We start from the raw sequence: 15,738 nt of genomic DNA, 5'->3' as shown, positions 1-15,738 counted from the left end.
ATGGAGGGGGCAGAAGGTGGGACAACAACTAGTCCACTCACCTCAATTCCTCCCCAAGATGTCTGCCGGCCCTGTCTCAGACCGCGTCAGAGCCTAGATCGCTCTGCGCGGGGAGCAGGGTTCGATTCCAGCAAGGGTCAGCAAATTGTTTTAAAAAGGATCCTAAATTAAATATTTAAACGTCGCAACACAATTCAATAATTTTTAAAAAAATGAGCAGCAGCCTAAACCCCCGGCTTCCGCCTCAGGGGAGATAACACACTTCAATATTTTTTAAAATGAGCATCAGCCTAAACCCCCGGCTTCCGCCTCAGGGGAAATAACACGACACACTTAGTATATCATTAAGCAAGTAGTAAACATTTTGGCCACAAAGGTGCATCACCTGGACATCTACATAATATATATATATATATATATATATAAAATTGTGTCACAATAGACTCCAAGAGGTCTGACAGCTCAAAGATTCGTGGCCTACATTTACTGCAGGACCTCGCTATCTACAAAGCCTGCGCTTGCATGGCCTTCAGCGTCATGGTCCACAAGTCGTAACATGATTCCGAGTCGTGAGCACACTCGGAAAACCAAGGCAAGTGAAAGAAGAAAAGGGAATGCACCTATTAGTGCAGTATCAAAACATTAAATAAGGAAAAAACAAAACATTAACAGGAAATAATATATAAAACGAATCCTTGTAAGCAACAAGCGCATGCAGCAACACTTGTGATACGAACCACAATTTGATCACAAGTCCGCCTCAAAAAGTAACAGCCATGATTTCCCAACGACTTGTAAAACACAGAGAAAATAGACACATACCCAAAAAAGTGGTAATATATAACCTCCAGACAGATGCAAAATGCATTGTGGAAGAATAACAAGAAGAGCTTCCTATAAAGCCTAAAAACTCCAACCATAAACTGTATGACCGAAAACAGGTAAGGAAACTGCAGCTAGAAGTCTCCATCAGTTTGTTTCCAGCACTACCTATCACTCAGCGTATGATACAGAGTTCAGCCCATCATGCTCTAGTAATAAACAAATGAATTACCTAACCCCTCCTACAGAGGAGAAGGCCACTAACTCCTGTCTGCCAAAGAAAACACCATAAACTCTGAGTTCATTCTCACAATTTGCAAGCTCATATAAAAATGTAGCTATGCTGTCCGCTGAGAAGGAGAAAAAAACCTGCACCCAAAAAAAAAAAACATAAGTCCAAGAGGACTTTAATGAAGGATGAAGAGTAGTGAGGACATACTACGCTGATTACTCTGAGAAGTAAAGACCAGAGTGTCCCTATATACTAGACTTACCACTGGCATTCCAACATGCACATTTTAGCATACTGAACTGCTTCAAAGAACCTTGCGTCAAAAATTCTTCTATACAAGAAGACACGTCTCTTGACAAAAACGTCTTGTGCACAAAGGTCATCCTCAGAGGCCAAGGCCTCCCGCGGTCATCTAAATCAATACCAACATAGAAAAGGGAAAAATTGTTTTGAGAAGAAAACATCTGCTCTTGCAGAACACCAAGTGATCAAACGAACAACGGACATGTAAAATGCCCTAAACAAAGCTTACTCGCTTATAACGAAATAGCCTGCATCTCAAGTATTAAGATAAGTTACACCAGTAGCAAAAAATGGAAAGCTAGGACTCAGAAGAACTCGGTCTTTCATGGAGGCCTCTTAATGCTGCAACAGCTTGACTCCCAAAAAGATGGGCACCATCATATGGCATGTCGACCAAAGTCGACTGGACAGCCTAAGAGAAACTCAAAATTGCCAAACAAGCACGACGCCTTAATCCCACTGCTGATGCCATAGTGCGACTCACTGAGTCTGTAGTATGCATACCTCACCTTATGGTAAGCCTAGCAGCCTGCTGACCATCCCTAATCAAATCACCAATCTCCGAGCGGAGGTTATCCGGAAGAGATATCAACATATTATGTAGTGAAACCCATAAAGCATGGGAATATCGCCCCAGCACACAAGCCGTATTTCTGGATCTCAAGGCTGAGCTTGCAGAAACAAAGATGGGCTTACCACATACATCACAACTCCTAGTCTCCTTACCACCAACTGGAGTCTTAGGTGTAGAATATACATGCTGTGAAGAAGTCAAAACCTGAGTCAACAAGCTATGTGTGGAAGGATGTCTATGAAGATAAACCAGGTCCCCAGGCATAGGCATGTGTCTACGTGCAATATCCCGGTCCACGAATGACCCGACTCAGGCTTGGCCCAAGTACCTAACAAAATATGAAAAAGGGCCTCACAAAATAGAACAGGTTTGTCTCCTGTCTGTCCCTGAAAAAGGACCTCAATCAAAGGGTCTGTGGAGCTTTGCACCGTAGGAAGTGACAAGTTTAAAACCGTAGCCACTTTCCTTAGCATGTTTATCAAGGATGAACTTGCCTCCATAGCAAGGCCAGGGGGAGAAATCAACCCTGAAACTGGTGAAGAATCCAGGCAGTAACCTCTCCCAGAGCAGACAACCAGCTCTTCACATTCTGAGGCACATTAATGTCGGAAATGGGTTGAAAGGCCCTGCCTCAATCGACACAGGCAGTCTTTCCACAACCTCTTTCTGAGATGGAATCAAAAACTGCATATTCCCTTCAATCTGAATAGTTGACTGCATCCGACGACGTACGATGCTACATGGAGGAGGAAAAGCAACTTCACTGCCGCCGCGGTCAGTGTCGGTATCGGATGAAGTCTGGCATCGTAGGTCGAGATTCTGAAGGACTGTGGACCTGCGCCAAAGCTGGACCAGCTGTCATCGACCGGTGCCGACTGGCTCCGACCCCTTGACTCCAACTATTCAACCGTCATCGAGGGCCTAAAGGTGCTCCAGAGGGAGATGGGCTAGCAAAGATGAGGTGTAAGGAATTATAATATTCCTTCATCTGAGCCATCAATGCCCCGGCTCCCGGAAAACATGGGAAGACCATAAAACAGGAGGAGCCATGAGAGAGGGAGTGTCCACGCGGAGAAGTCCGAGAAAGCTGCATCTTCACCTGCTTACCTTTTGACTTCCCGGAGAACGGCCTCCTCCAGAACAGCTTTGGCTCCTAGGTCGACCCTGCAAATGCTCTTCCCTAGACGATGAAGACCGAAGCTGGGAAACGTCCGAAGATCATGACACATACGCCATCAACTTCAAACGCGGCTCCTTTAACGACTTGGGTTTTCGTTTCTGGCAGGACCCACAATCCGCGCACCGGAGGGGACTTATACGGCTCCACTGATATCATGACCAGAGTTTACGCCATTCGGAGCCGTACGACACTGTCCCTAGCGTGCAGAGGTACTGTTGAAAAATTTCCAGATCCAGACCAGCAGCTGGAGAGAATTAAAAAGTTAAGGAAACTGCAGCTGGATGCCTCTATCAGTTAGAGCTTTTATCAGTCACCGCTTTGGTTCTCTCCCAGATCTTATCCACAATGTGCCTTTGCATGATACCATCAACAACATTAGATTCAGATTGTGTAAGACCGGGAGGAGGACATCATCCACCTAACGTGTCTGTGTCCTGGTCTGCTGCTTGAAAGAAGGAGATTACTATGAACTCTTTTCAACCAATGTGACCTACGTACATGTAGGCAAGCAGTAATTGCTTGTCTCAAGGTAATGGACTCCGCCTTAAATACAAATCTCACTAAATTTTTAAAACTAGTGTCAGTTAACATAGAATTGTGAGAATTGCAGCCTCTTTATATTGTTTTAATAAAAATGAGGCTTTAGAAACAGTAGCTATCAATGTTTGTTTCACATGTATGTTTGTAATTTACATCTTTTTGGGTTGCACAATGAGGTTCTAAACAGAAACTCTGTTTGCAATAAGTTTACTTTACCACCACTCTGGAATAACACATTTAGAGTTACACCTCAGGTTGCACCCATGAGGCACTCTTAAACTAAGTGTTACTTGCACTTTATCTGGTATGTTAGGAGCAGCTCAGATTGATTTCTATTGAAGTTTGTATTTAAGATCGAATGTGCAGAATTTAATCTGCAGCTCTTGTGTTTAAGCGTTTTACACCATGTGTTTTTATCGTGATCGAATTGTAATAACTTTTTAACAAAAAAAGATTAAACACTAGGTTGATATGCATTTTAATGGACTTAAACATCTACATTAAAAGTATTTACCTACTGTTGCCACCACCCCCCTCAATTCACCCATTAAGCAAATATTCTTGAGAAACATTTGAGTTTTGGTTTTTCTCTTTGTCTGAATTATGCACACCTACTACATGTTTTAAAGACAAGAGGAACAGAGTAATTTTTTTAAAATGCATGTTCAGTTTACTGAGCATTTCCCTTCCCAAACTGAGGGAAAGACGGCTATTGGACTTCTTATATTTCAAAGTGCACATTATTAAAACGAGATTGGATTGTAGTCTGTTTTTAATTGCCACGGTGTTTTGGATGTAGGAACAGGGCACTACTATTTGCACTAAATGCTATGTGATTTGTTAAATAACAATAGTGTTCCTGCATATACTTCTGCTCCTTCACTCATGATTGTCCTCAATGAGACTTTTCTTTTTTACTTATTGACATAAACTTACTTGGTGAAGCTTAAAGACCGCCTCTGAGCTAAGTCCTTATGCTTGTTACACTTTGTTTTAGCAAACTCAATTTCTAATTTTGATGGCTACCTATGCTTATTACAATTTTTCTGTTTATCAAACTCATTTTCTAATATTTAATTTTTTTGTCCACTTCTGCTAGGTCAGAATTCAGTTGTCATTGGGTGCTGCAGAAAAATACTACTGTTCGCACAATGGTGTACAACTCTTCAAATCAACACTCAGTGCCAATGTTAGTGAATTGCTTTCCCAGAATGCCTGTATTCAGCACTTTAAAACTGAAGTGTAATAACCAGTAATTGAGGCAGCATATTCACCCTAAATAAAAAACAAGTTAATTACCTTCGGTAATGCATTATCAGGTAGAGACAATATCTAGCTGCAGATTCCATTCCTTTTAATTTCCCAGGTGCCGAACTGGATCTGGAAACTTTTTGCGTGAGCAGTACCCCTGCGTGCCGTCGGGTGGCTTTGTACGGCTCCGTTGACGTCAGGTATGACACTGCGGTCACATACATAGGCAACACCCAGGCTTGCTGCGTCAGTTTTTTCTTAAAACTTTTTCCACGACAGAAGCGCAGAGCCATGCAGTGAACTGACTATTGGTTGTCATAACTAGGGCTCTGCAAAGGGAGCAATCCGGATGTATGACGTTACAACGCAGGCTATTACAACGCCTGCCTTTACAACGCGGTTTTTACATCGCATACCATTACAACGCATAGCGCTTTTGGGTGTTGGATAGTGAATAGTTTAATTTACTATTCCAACTCCAGTCCCCGTGAACACTAGGGAAGGTTATTGGATAGTAAATGAACCTATTCCCTATCCTAGAGCGCCCCCCAGCGCAATGCGTTGTAATAGTTTGCGTTGTAATGACCGCATTGTAATGGTAGTGCGTTGTAAAAGTTTCGTTGTAAGTGATGTTTACCGAGCAATCCTTGCCCTATAAATGAGTCCGCAGAGTGGGCAGGCATGGGTGGGTCTGTAAGTAATCTGCAGCTAGATATTGTCTCCATCAGATAATGCATTACTAAAGCTAAGTAACTTGTTAATCTGATAGAGACTTTAAGCTGCAGATTCCTTACCTTTGAAAAAATTCCTAAGTCATACAACCTGGTGGTGGGCTGCAGACAGATTTTCTAGACTAAAAAATCCTGCAGGACCGAACAGGTGAAATGCCCGTCCCTACAGAGCGGACTGTCCAGGCATTAGTGTTTCACAAATGTGTGCAATGAAGCCCATGTTGCCGCCTGGCAGATGTCCAGGACTAGTACTCCACGATCCAACGCTTTGGTCAAAGCCTTCCACCTGGTAGAATGGGCTTGCAAGCCCGGAGGCCGCTTCTTAGCCAGGGTGTAGCAGATTTAAATGCAGATAACGACCCAGCGTAAAATGGTTTGCTTCTGCACTGCCTGGCCTTTTTTAGCTCCCACATAAAACACAAAGAGTTTTTTGTACACCTAGGACTCTTTTGTGCGGTCAAGGAAGAACGCAATGCTCTTTTTGGGTCCAGGCGATGGAGATGCTCCTCTTCCTTAGAGGGATGTAGGGGAGCAAAAAAGATGGCCAGCATGACCAATTGACCCAGGTGGAATGGAGTCACCACTTTTGGAAGAAATGAGGCACGGGTGCGAAGCACCACCTTATCGAAGAATGTCATATGGAAATGAGGTTTGGATGACAAAGCCTGCATTTCATTCACCTTTCAGGCAGATGTTATCACCAATAGAAAGGCTGTCTTGATAGTAAACAGCAGGAGGGGACATTTGTGTAAAGGCTCAAAGAGAGCACATATGAGATATGTGAGACACAGATTGAGATCCCACTGTGGCATGATAAAGGGCGTAGGTGGAAACATATGTACAAGCCCTTTTAAGAACCTATTTACCATAGGGGATTTGAACAAAGAGAGTTGGTCCAGCAGCCGCGAGAAAGAATTCAGAGCAGAAAGATAACCCTTAAGAGTACCCAAAGCAGAGTACTGCTGGGCAAGGGTTAGAATAGAAAGAAACATATCAGACAAAGAAGCAGAAAAAGGATCAATAGACCTTTCTGTAAAATAATTGTCAAACGTTTGCTAACAGGAGGCGTGTACAGTCTTAGTGAAGGGCCGCCAGGCTGCCAAGATTACATGACATACTTCAGGAGGAAAGTCGAAAACTACCAACTGTCACCAATAAATCTTCACGCAAGGAGGCAGATAGTCGAAAGGTTCGGGTGGAGGACCCTCCCCTGCTGCTGCGACTGAATATTCTCCCGAAGAGGAAGCCAAATCTAAGTATTGAGGCTCATTCGAAGAAGCTCTTGATACCAGACTCTCTGTGTCCAGTCTGGAGCGACAAGAATGACTTGGGCCCTGTTGTTCTTGATCTTCTTTAAAGACATGAGCTGCACTTGTGACGAAAAGCATTGGTGAGCGATAGCCGCCTTGAAAACTCCTGTGCACAAAACTGCTCACATTGGCTGTTCTCTTCAGAGGCGAACAGATCTAAACAAGGCTCTTCTCACTGCTGAAAGAGACCATACGCCACCTCAGACTGGAGACGTCATTTGTGATTTGCTTGGCATCAACGTCTGAGTTTGCCCACCATGGCGTTTAGAGACCCTGCCAGGTGTTGAACCACCAGGGTCATGCCCTGCTATTTCAGCCACGTGCAGAGGTTTAAGGCCTTTTGACAAAGACTCCAGGACACCACCACGCCCTGCTTGTTGCAGTACTACATGGCGATCATGTTGTCCGTGAACACCTGCAGCAACTTCCCCTTCAAAGGGGGAAAAAATACTTTCAATGCTAGCCAGATCGCCCGAAGCTCCAAAAGTTAAGGTGGAGCCCCGACTCCGCCGGAGACCTGTGTCCCCTGATCTGCACCTCTCCCAGATAACCGCCCCATCCCAGGAATGATGCATTTGTCACTACTGTGAGATCTGGTTGCGGAACAAAGAGGGTCTGCCTCTAACATAATCGCAGTTCGTTAACCACCACTGCAGATCTTTTGCAGTTCCATCTGAGATCTGGACCACATCAGAGAGATTCCCCTGATGCCGCGCGCAGTGGAACTTCAGGTCTCACTGCAGAGCCCACATACGCCATCTGGAGTGATTAACCAACTGGATGCAGGAAGCCATGAATCCCAGCAGCCTCAGAGTCACTCTCACCAAAATCCAGGAAAGAGGCTGAAACATTAGTATCATAACCTGAATATCCTGGATTAGCTGCTTGGGAGGTTAAACACTAAACTACACTGTGTCCAGAACAGCTCCAATGAAAGGGAGCATCTGAGAAGGAGTCTGGTACAGCTTCAGCATGTTTATAAAGAACCCCAGCAAAAGCAGAGGTCCGCAGTTGTCTTGAGGTGGGAGAAGACAGCCTGGGCGAGGATGCCTTCAACAACCAATCATCAAGGTAGGAGGAAGACCGACACCCCGAACCTGCACAGATGAGCTTTGACCACCGTCATCACCTTGGTAAACACCCGAAGGGTGCTGGTAAGGCCAATAGGCAGCATAGTGAACTGAAAGTGCTCATTGTCCACCCTGAACCGCAGGTAACAGCTGTGGGCTGGCCGAATGGAAATGTGAAAATACGCATCCTGCAAGTCCAATGCTACCAACCAGTCTGCCTGGTCTAGGGCAGACAAGACCTTCACTAACATGAGCATCTTTAATTTCTCAGTTTTGAGCAAGAGATTGATGGTCCAGGGGTCCAGAATAGCCCGTAGACCTTTGCTCTTTTTCGGTATCAAAAAGTAGCAGGAGTAACAACCACTGCCTACTTCTGAAAACGTAACCTTTTCTATAGCTCCCTTGGCCAGGAGAGCTGCAACTTCTTCACTGAGTAATAACAGATATTCCTCCCCAGCCGTTCTTGAGTTGGCGGTAAAGGAGAAGGAAAAGAAAGAAAGGGAAAAGCCAGCCCGAATGATCAGCTAGACCCATTTGTCCAATGTAATGGACCTCTAGAACAGGAGTTGATGTTGAATTCTCCCTCCAACTGGAGTGACATGGTCTTGTAGAACCAAACTAGGAATGTTTGGAGGCTGCAGCTGCCGGGGGCTAAGTGGCAGACGTCTTCTGGCTACCATTCCCACAAAGTCAAAATGTACCGTGTACACATCCTCACACAACTTGGGGAGTCTGTACAGGATGCTATCTGGGATATGGCTGACGCGGGAGATCACCCCTTCCGTTGCCATAAAAGGGGCGAAAGGTAGACTGGCCACTAGGTCTAACAGAGATGCCCATGAATCTGGCCATAGCACGAGATTCCTTGAAGCACTCCAAACCCGAGTTTGCTTTCTCACCAAAGAGAAGAGTCCTGTCAAAGGGCACGTCCATGAGGCTAGCCTGGTCATCACCCGAGAAGCCATTGATGAAACAGCTCTATCCAGCGAGTCAGTCGTATCTAAGCCACACCTAATGGTGAACTTTGGTACATCTCTCTCACCTTCCACTGCATGTGAGAGCACGGTCGGGGCCTCCTCCAGGACTTGTGGCAGCAATTGCGCAACCATTTCCCATAAGGTGTGTGAGAAATGGCCCAATAAGCATGCAGTGTTGACCAACCGCAATACAAAGCTGGTGGAAGAAAACATATTTTTTTCAAGTGCCTCTAGTCTCTTGGATTCCCTATCCGGAGGAGCGGAAAGGAACGTATTATGGGATGTTGCAGCATGAACCACCAAGCTCTCAGGGGTAAGGTGCAGGTTGAGGAAACTTCGATCACCCAGCTCAGGGCGACGGCGGTATGCAATTGTCCTCTTCATAGGAGCCCCTGTGCTAGGGTAGGCCTGCATGCTTAGAAGGACATCTGTCAGTGCTTCATTAAAGTGCAAAAGGGGATCGGACAAGGAAGACCCGGGTTGAAGCACTTTGGTCAAGAGATTAGTCTTGACCTGCACTGTGGGCACTCCAGGTCCAGGATCTCTGCTGCCCTCCTCACCACCATAGCATAAGACACCCCTTCCTCTTAACCCACACTAGGTGGAGAGAGCATACCAGTATATGGAGATGTGTCCAGTCCACTGGCCTCTCCAAGCTCCTCATACTAGTCCAATTGCTCACAAGGAGCCCCCAACTTGTGTTCCAAAGGGTCCAGAGACCCCCCTCCTATTCTTCTCCCATGCCTGAAACCTCTTCAAAATGAACAGGCAACAACGTAGAACTTTGGGCTCCGTTGGTGCCGGACCCAACGTCCACTGACGTCAATTCGAGTTGTCAGGTATCAGAAACGAGTTGGAGCCGATGGCATCAACGATGGGGCTGGCGCCGGGGAAGGTTGCGTTCGCACAACCGGCGCCGACCCGAAATCTGATCGATGAGACCCCCACTCGTGCTGAGGCCAGAGCCGGCGCCATGGAGCCTGGTGGGACGTCTTCCAACCCCGGTGGTACCGAAGGCACACCAGAGGGGTGGGCCCACACAAATATGTGGCGAATGGCCTCGTAAATTCTTTCATCTGAGCGGGGTCGGTCCAGCTCCCGGAAATGGGAGGAGCCTCAGAGTCAAACCCAGCAAATATTCTGCGGAACTTTGCTTAGAGCATTGATGCTCCTTACCTATCTTGTCAACGGATAACAGCCCATTTGGACTTCTTCGTATGCCAATTCTGAGTGTCCAGCGGACCTCGAGTGCAAAGAATTGGACTTGTGGCAGCTGGAGTAGTTCCACGACCTTTTCTTCTTCAAACGGGACCAGGACCTCCGAGGAGTTGAGCTGGATGTTGACTGCCGGGCCACAAGGAGCTTCATGGATTGCTCACGCAAGGCATTCGGAGCCATGGCACGACAGTGGCGCACAACGCTGAGTTGTGGTCGAGCTTTAGACCCCACAAACAGACCATATAGGGGTTGGTTACGGACATGGCACATTAACAGGTGCACATGGCTTGAAACCTACCTGTCTACGTTCATCCCTCGACACACAAGAAAAAAATCTCTTACCAAAACTTCGAAAAAAGCCTGTCAAAAAAATACAGAGGGGTAACTGGTGCGGAAAGAAAAAACTGATGCTGCGTGTCTGGGTGGCGCCAATTTAGGTGACTGCAATGTCACAACCAATGCCAACAATGCCGGCAACATCACATGGAGCCGGACAGAGCCACCTAATGACGAACAGGGATACTGCTCACGCAAAATGTTTACGGATCCAGTCTGATGACTAGGAAAGTCAAAGGTAAGGAATCTGTAGCTAGAAGCCTCTATCAGATTCACAGAATCTGATAGAGGCTTTTTGCAGAAAGAAAAACACTAATTCACATTAACCACAATAATATTGAATCATGAAACACCACGTCACAAAGAAAAATGGCTATAACAATCTAATTGTGGAGAAAATCTGTATACACATCTACCTTGCAATTTGGAACTGGATGACAAAAGGCAATTATGTACACCTCTAGACAAAAACGAATTCTAAATCGCATTTCCAGCAGGACTCGAACTCACAGTTCAATAGTGCAAACTGATCTCTGCTGTTCAGGCATATACCATTCATCCACTATAAGCAAACGGATAGCTTCTGGCGTCTCCAAAGAATAGATTGGTGGAGTATCTTAGTAAGGGTGCCTGGGCTGCAATGGGTGAACTGTGTAGTATGCATGGACATCCCGTTATCAGGAGGGACAGCGTCAAAAATATGGTGCAGGCAAGCTAACATCTAGTGAATGGAAAGTGACCCATAGTGCCTACCAGTAGCTGAGACTGATTCAACATTTCCCCGTCATTTTTTGTGTTGTCCTGCAATAATTTATTATGATTGTGTTTTGTTTCTTCAAATTAATAGTTGGACTGTCGCCAGTTTCACTGTTCCTTTCTGTACTTTATCGTTTGATACCTATGCATTGTCACACTCTGTATTTTCTCTACCCCTGCTCACTTTTAGCTCCATATATTTAGTCCTTCTGATAAAGCCAAATGGAATCAAAGTGCTGTATTTATCTACTGTAAATAAAACAAAACAAAAAACAGACAAAATAAGTTCTCATCAAATGTGGAATTTGACTGTCCAATTTTACCCTTACCAGTGGTGATCTTTATAGAGGATTCCTTGCTCATGTTCTTTAGTTGGACAGTTACACTATATTTTCCGCCAGGCTCAAGCTTTCCAATGGCATATTCCACAGTACCATTGCGCGTGATCACCTTGAAATTTTTATCAGTCTTTCTTATCAAATCTTTTACTGTAAGAATGTAGATCTGAAATCATTTCAAATATTAATAGGTTAATATATGTTAATACGCATTATTTTCACTCGAAAAAAGTATCCATCATTACACATCTTGAGAAACGTCTGTAACTGTGTTAGAACAGCAACGTTTACATATTGACTTACAAATAAGGCGGCAAATCTGAAATTTGCAGGCTTAGAGAGTCAAAAACAATAACAGCTTGTGGAAAATAGTATAGTGACAACAAGCCTCACTGAGGTCCAGAAAAAGAAATAAACATGAAATAGCGAAGAAATCAATGTGTTCAGAAGCTACAGTGTATATACGACTTTCTGTAAATTAAGCTGCAGGAGTTTGCTCTTGGAAGAGCCTAAAACATGATAGAGTCAAGATCCAATTAGGCAGTACCAGCTTCCAAAATTATGTTGAAAGCATTAAGACTTGTCAGGAATAGTTTCTTGGCTGGCAGGAAGAAATGCAATTAGGAATAATCCACCATTTGAACTAATACAAAAGTGCTGCAAAGTCAAACGTCTATCTCAAGGACGTGGTCTTAAAGACAATCCGTTGTGTCTGGCCTTCCGCACCCCCCTCGATTAGTTTACTCTCGGGTTGCCCTTTTGGAGTTAAGATCAACCCAGGCACCCACGACGCAGAGGGCCTCCGCCCTACTCCAGTCTCAATTTCTGTCCTGCGGTTTGCTTAACGTCCGGTCGCTTTGCAAGCATCATACAGAGATTGCTTTCCTCATCGAATCCTCGGGGTTGGATGTTTTGTTTTTAACTGAAACCTGGACTCGGGAGGATTGTCTGGTTGAATTGGGCTTGGCTTGCCCCCCAGGCTTTAAAATCATCCACACCCCTCGGCTGAAAAACAGAGGTGGTGGAATTGGGGTCATTTACAGAGAAACACTGGGCCTTTTCCAGCTTAAAATTGGAGAGGTCTCGGGTTTCGAATTGATGGGATTCTCCTTTAAAGATCTGAAGAGGACACTGCTTACAGGCGTGTTGTGCTACCGCCCACCGGGCCCTGCACCTTCCCTATCAGACTTCCTTGACCTGATCTATGATTTATCTAACACCCATTCCAAGCTGCTGGTCCTTGGGGACTTTAATGTATGGCAGGGTGGTCCGCTGGATGGGGCATGTACGACACTCTGCCAAGCTCTTGGCGACATCCAGCTGCAGCAATTGGTTCGATCAGCGACCCACAGGGGAGGTCATGTCCTGGACCTGATTTTCGCTGACGCTCAATCAGTAGTGGTCAACGATATCTTAAGCCAATACTGGACCGATCACGCATTGGTGGCCTTCTCTCTCTGCATAGGGGTTTACTCCTCGGAATCAGCTGGTGTTGGACGGTCGAATCTGGGTAGACCTTGGTCTCGACTAATCAGTTCTGGCTCACTGCCTTCTCTACTACCAGATAACTTCCGTCTAAGTAAGTCGGTGGAGGAAAGTTATCTCACGCTATGCCGGTCTATTACTACCACGCTAGACAAGGTTGTGCCCCTTCGTAAGTCCCGTAGTAGACTGAACCGGGCTTGTTCCTGGTATACGGAGGAGCTACGGCAATTAAAGTTGAGCTGTAAACGCGCGGAGAGAGCTTGGAGGAAGCAGTATTTGGCCTCTGCAAGGGCCTTGTTTAGGCTGGCATTACAGAACTATAAGGCGCAGATTAAGGTGGCCAAGGCGACCTTTTTGGAAACTACCTTGAATCCGGCGCCTAATAAGTCTCAAGCCCTGTTCAAAATTGTCCGGGACTTGTCCCACCCTGTGTGTGTGGCTAACACGGTCCCTGCGTCACAGGCCCTGTGTGACTCCTTGGCGGGTGCTTTTGAGGAGAAGACTGCAAAGATCTTAGAGGGCTTAAAAAAACTCTCTGCCCCCTGCTCTCGGCTTGGGAGCTCCGGGTAACCCGTCCAGTCGACCCCAGCCGGGTGTTCCTGGTCCTGATTTGGGAGCTCCGGACGGTGCACCCAGTCGACCCCAGTCGAGTGTCCTAGCTCTTAATTTGGGAGCTCCGGGTTGCCCGTCCAGTCGACCCCAGCCGGGTGCTCTTGGTCCTGGTTTGGGAGCTCCGGACGGTGCACCCAGTCGACCCCAGTCGAGTGTCCTAGCTCTTAATTTGGGAGCTCCGGACATTCCTTCCAGTCGACCCCAATTAAGATCTTTTCCTCATCCCTCCTTTGAGGAATTTTGTAACCTGGCACATATAGTGTCCTCGGGTTCTCCGCTTGACCCTTTGCCTCCCAAGTTCTGGAAGGCTTTTCAGGCGGAACTTTTCCAGCCGTTGTATTCCATCTGCCTCCAATCTTTGGATTTGGCATTTGTCCCTGAGTGCTGGAAGCTAGCAGTTGTGTCACCCCTGCTCAAGAAGCCAACGCTAGACCCTGCCTGTCTTTCCAACCACAGGCCAATCTCCTTGCTCCCTTTTCCTATCAAGATCATGGAAAAATGGGTGACCCGCTCACTTTCAAGCTTCCTGGAGGAAATTGGCTGGTTCGACGAGACACAGTTTGGATTCCGCCCTGGGCACGGGACGGAGACCGCACTGGTAACCGTTCTGGACAATCTTCGTTTGCGTGTCGACAGTGGTTGGGCAGCCTTTTTAGTGCTGCTCGACATGTCGGCCGCGTTCGACACGGTTTGTCATCGGACCCTTATCAGGAGACTGGAGGAGGGTGGCGTCACAGAAGGAGCAATTGACTGGCTGATATCATATCTTGACAGCCGGCAGCAGATGGTCTCGCTCCCTCCATTTCGTTCTGAGCCACGGAAAGTAAGGCAGGGGGTTCCACAGGGCTCTGCCATCAGCCCGATACTGTTTAATCTGTACCTCCGCTCCTTGGTCCAGCTCATAAAATCTTTTGGTGTCTCGGCTTTTAATTATGCTGACGACACCCAGTTGGTCTTTTCCCTGGAAGGACACAAGGCGGTCTCATTAGAGACATTTCATTGCTGTATGGCAGCTACAGCGGATTGGCTTCGGGCCAACTCCTTACAAATCAACAGTACCAAGACGGAGGTGCTCTACTGCTCCATGGACCGGATCCCGCGGGTGCTTCCAGAGAACTTCTGGCCTGCTACTTTCTCTGAGCCAGTGTTGGCCGCGGAATCAGCTCGTAACTTGGGGGTGATCTTCGGCTCAAATTTACAACTTGACATGCACGTTAACAAAACTATCTCTACGTGCATGATGCTGCTCCGCATGCTGCGTAAAGTTCTGCCCCTTCTCCCCGCCCAGGCCAGGCCGGAAGTAGTTCGCGGGACCATACTAAGTCGTTTAGACTACTGTAATGCGCTACTTCTGGAGGCCCCAAAAAATCTGGTGGGGAAGTTACAACGGGTACAGAACTTGGCCGCCAAGTTGGCTCTTTCCCGACCTAACTTTAGCTCGTCCACTACAGCTCTAAGAGATTTACACTGGTTACCGGTGCATCTGCGTGTCCTGTACAAAGCGGCGTGCCTGGTGTTTAAGGCGGTACATCAACAGGGTCCAGTGCCTCTGCAGAATATGTTCGCCTGGTACTCTGCATCGCGGCCCCTCCGCTCTTCTTCGGCACACTTGCTCGTGGTCCCGAGGTTTCAGAGAGTTAGGATGGGCGGCCGCTCATTTAGTGTTGCGGCGGCTAAACTTTGGAATTCCCTGCCACTCTCCTTGAGAAGCCATAGGGACTATTTTCCGTTTAGGAAAGCGTTGAAAACACACCTCTTTCCTAGAAATGTCTGAGCAGTGAAAGTGCGACCGCCTGAAGTTCAAGCGTCAGGATGCCCTTTGGGCGACAGGACTGCGCTCTATAAGTACACAAAATAAATAAATAAAATAAATAGGTGCAATGCAGAGTTTGAAAGGCTGTAGAATGTAGCCCACAGGCCGTAGAAAAAGGCATAGCACAGCTCCATTTTGAACTTGTCCTAAATTTGGCACTGGCACGAAGGTATAGGTGAACAACAGTAAA

At 46.5% G+C, this 15,738-nt stretch overlaps 1 protein-coding gene across 1 annotated transcript in view; it reads right to left on the bottom strand.

The window, feature by feature from the left end:
* SORL1 (sortilin related receptor 1) overlaps positions 1 to 15,738 on the bottom strand; it is an 852,839-nt gene that overhangs the window by 38,209 nt on the left and 798,892 nt on the right. The window contains exon 44 of the mRNA XM_078682321.1: positions 11,630 to 11,804. Coding sequence (XP_078538447.1) covers positions 11,630 to 11,804 — 175 coding nt within the window. The remainder of the gene's footprint in view (positions 1 to 11,629; positions 11,805 to 15,738) is intronic.

Source organism: Lissotriton helveticus, chromosome 3_1, assembly GCF_964261635.1.
Source record: "Lissotriton helveticus chromosome 3_1, aLisHel1.1, whole genome shotgun sequence".
Classification (NCBI taxonomy): domain Eukaryota; kingdom Metazoa; phylum Chordata; class Amphibia; order Caudata; family Salamandridae; genus Lissotriton; species Lissotriton helveticus.
The sequence above is the reverse complement of the archived record's forward strand: the minus strand, read 5'-3'. Positions and strand labels throughout refer to the sequence as shown.